The 3,545-nt window shown below is 44.5% G+C and overlaps 1 protein-coding gene across 1 annotated transcript in view; it reads left to right on the top strand.

The window, feature by feature from the left end:
- Positions 1-2,892, top strand: part of SP9 (Sp9 transcription factor) — a 5,265-nt gene extending 2,373 nt beyond the window's left edge. The window contains exon 3 of the mRNA XM_026075536.1: positions 1,844-2,892. Within this exon, the coding sequence (XP_025931321.1) occupies positions 1,844-2,892 (1,049 nt within the window). The remainder of the gene's footprint in view (positions 1-1,843) is intronic.
- Positions 2,893-3,545: the final 653 nt, after the last annotated feature.

Raw genomic sequence — 3,545 nt, 5'->3', positions numbered from 1 at the left:
GGCCCGGCCCGGCCCGGCCCGCCGCCGCCGCCGGGGGACTCCTGGGCCAGCAGGTCCCGCCTGGCGAAGTAGTTACAAAGTGACACTTTTTTCCGTTTGCTTTTTCTCTTCTTTTTCTGTTCAAAGGAAAACATCCTAAGAGAGGCTTAAGGTGAGAAATTAAACTGCAAGTCCGAGACAGTTCCTCTGTATCTCATAAACATCTGTATAAATAGGGTTCAAAAACAGATTGTGTTCGCTTATTTTTCTTGTAAATGTTGATCTGATAGGGGGGGCTTGGGGGATTTTCTTTTTTTTCTTTTCTTTTTTTTTTTTAATTGGTGAATTCCTGAAATTCAGGGAGGTTTTGGGGTTTGGTTTTTTTTTTTTTTTAAATTTCTGATGCACTTTGTGGAAGTCAGTATATATGTAAAAGATATTTAAAATGTTGAGTTAACATTTCACTCAAAAACACGTAAGTTAAGATCACTTAAAGAAATTAAATGCGTTTATCTGTATGGAAAAAAACTTGACATATTTTCATTTTGGTATTATTAAAGGACTCTGAACAATATATTCACTGTTTTGTTCTTATTCGTACCTCCTCCCCCAGCCCTCGCATGGGTCAGTTTTTTTAGTAGGAGCCTTCGCATCCCTCCCAGTCCTCCTTACAGTGGATGTGATTAAAAATACGGCGTGCGTTGATAGCCGGGAGGGGAAGGAGTCGGCCCCCGAGCAAGGCGAGCTGTAGCGCTCCGATCGCTCTTTTCAAACCACCTTAGGTTTGGGTCCTTTAAAAAAAAAAAAAAAAATACATCGCGTCCGAACCCCACTAAAATCCCCGAGAATCACTCGGAGCCGTAAGCGCGTTTTGCGAAACTGACCCCAAAATAGATTGAAATTAAACTGTGCTGAGAAACTATTTATTTAATTTTAAAAGCCTTTAGCGCCACAAGGCTGCCTAGGTTGGGAGGTGATCTCAGGGGGATAAATCGCTAGAGTCAATACTCCGGAAAAGACATTTCATGCCTAAATGAAAATCTTGTTAAATGTTATTAATTTTGACTTAGAGCACACAGCAGCCCCCTGTGCCTTGTATTCCCTTATTAGGGATTCATGTCTTATCAAATATCTAATTAATCTCCTAGACATCATTTGTTCTGGCCAACTTTATCTCAGCTGGTCCACGGGGAAAACTCCGAATATTCTCGGTGACAAAGCTCCCTTGAAGATCCTTTTAATTGTCCAAATTAACTGCACCAAATTTGCATGTCAAACGGTAAAGGGCAACCTGAGATAAAATGTAAACGTTTTAAAAGCCCCAAACTAAGCACTTGATTTGATAACTAGGCTTTTTAATGTTATGGAAGACAACTGCTCCTTTCCTTTTCAAAGACAGTTGATCTATGCAAATAGTGAATTGGAAATGCTTATGTCCCCATGCAGTCAAATGGTCCTTGCATGTTATTTGAATATCAGTGGCTCTGCTATTGAAAAGGTTCAAGGATGCTCTCTGACTTCTTTGTGATTACTCAGTGCAGCGTCTTATTCTGAAGAAAAAAAACTCAGGAATAATTAAAGGCTGGGCTAAGGCCTGGGAACACATTTGGGACAGGAATCTCATTTAGACAGGCTCTTTCAAAATAAGGCACAGTTAAATTGACCAGAAGGCAATTATTGAAATGAAAATTATTTTCACTCCCTTTGTCTCCTGACCACCAACCTAACAGCCACAGTATTTTTTTAAAGGCAAATTGTTAAATGAGATAATTGTGTTATTAAAAAAAGGGGGGAGAAAAAAGTTAATTTAGTCTGCCCGGTACAGATTGGAGGAATACAAATATTTTAATCCTCCATAAAATAGGGAATGCAAATAACATCGGAAAACGGATTCTGCTGTTGGCCACCAACTGGAATAAAGACGTTGCATTAAAGAAAATACATCTGCTGTGCATACTAATAAACGCATTTCGCTTCCTCCGAGCCAGCGTTGCACAAAAGCGGCCGGGCAGCGCCGGCACCGCCTTTGCTCTCGGCGCGGCCGCCGCAGCCCCGCGGGTTATTTTGCGGGACAAACGGAAAGGAGCCTCCCAGGAAATTCATTTTACTTCTCCCCGCGAGCATCGTCCCCGTGAGGCGCTCCGGAATTTTTCTGGCCTAACCCATCCGGAAAAGGTGCCTGCTCCGCGCTGCCCCCACGTTTCTGACTTGCGGCCCGGGCGGGGAGGGCGCCCCCCGCGCTGCCGCCGGGGCGCCGGGAGCCGGGCACTCCCGGGGAGCCGGGGCCGAGGGGCGACACAAAGGCAGGCGGCCGGGGTGACATGCTCGGGCAGAGGTAAAATCAATAGCGAGCTCGCTCGTCGGGCTGCGGGACACGGCTCCCCTCCTCGCCGGCTGTTGTCGGGGTTTCGGAGGAATGCATTCGCGCTGGGTGTTGGGCAGAAGTCAGCTTTGTTTCCAATTTATAATAAAACACATCAAAGGAAACCATCCAGGTCCAGTTTCTGCCAGGCCAGGGTTACAATTCTCAGCTCAATGATCAAGGACCTCTTTGCATTGCCTTTGCCCCTTCGGGTCAGAAAACGTCCATCATCTACAGACTCCCCAGAAATGAAGAAGGGAGCAGCTCTGGGCCGCAGAGCCGGTTCGTTTAACCAGGAAAATAGAAAGCATGTCACCTTTTTAAAAATAAATGACACTATTCTTTCGTACATGTTGGTGATAATTATATGGTCTGGGGAACTTTTACACAAAGAAAAACTAAAGAACAGACAGTGTGAGAACCGAAAAATAAATCTGATTTCACTCTTTGAATTCGTAGTTAAGTACCATCTCTTCAGTGGGAAGATGCTAACCCGAGAGCCAAAAGCACTGGGAAATAGAGCAATGTCCCTTCAGACGTGTCAGTTATAATGGGCGGGGAGGCCGAGGGGAGATTTAGCCTCCCCTGGCCCCGCACCGCTGTTTCCCTGCGGCTTTGGCCCCTCTTAGGCAGAGCTTGTCCATGAGACAAGCCCATTTGTAATTCACATTTCGCTAGCGCGCTATTACTTCCCATTTCTACACCTTGCGGACAGCAGTTTCACACGAGCTCCTTGATCTAAGTGTCACTCCATTAAAACAAGGTTAAAAAAACCCAACAAACAACGACCGAAAGAGGTAGAACGTCAGGCCAAATTATTTAGTAAATGTCATTTGATCTCTGGGTATCTAATTTACAGGAAGTGTGTTCCCTGCCCCCCACGGCGAGTTACAATCTTAAAGGCTCGTTTTACACTTAAAAGGTAACACTGATATTTTTGTTCTAATGAGATAATATATAAACACCCTATCCCGTGCCCGGACAGTTTGCTAATTGCGTATTTCGATTCAGACGGAAACTTTATCTGCGGGAGCCGCAATTTATTTGCAGCCATTATCTGTTCACCAAGATCCTCTCCCACACTTCCAAAATGCAGATGAAGAAAAATCTAACAGAAATCCCGCCCATTCGGGTAATTGGTGCACTAAGTGTTTATTTTAAGTGAGAATAATTTAGCTACAAATTTCCTTAAGGAATAACATTC

This window comes from Apteryx rowi, unplaced genomic scaffold (genome assembly GCF_003343035.1).
Source record: "Apteryx rowi isolate R43461 unplaced genomic scaffold, aptRow1 scaffold_110, whole genome shotgun sequence".
NCBI classification, from domain to species: domain Eukaryota; kingdom Metazoa; phylum Chordata; class Aves; order Apterygiformes; family Apterygidae; genus Apteryx; species Apteryx rowi.
Note: the sequence above shows the minus strand (reverse complement) of the source record. Positions and strands in the feature narration are given on the sequence as shown.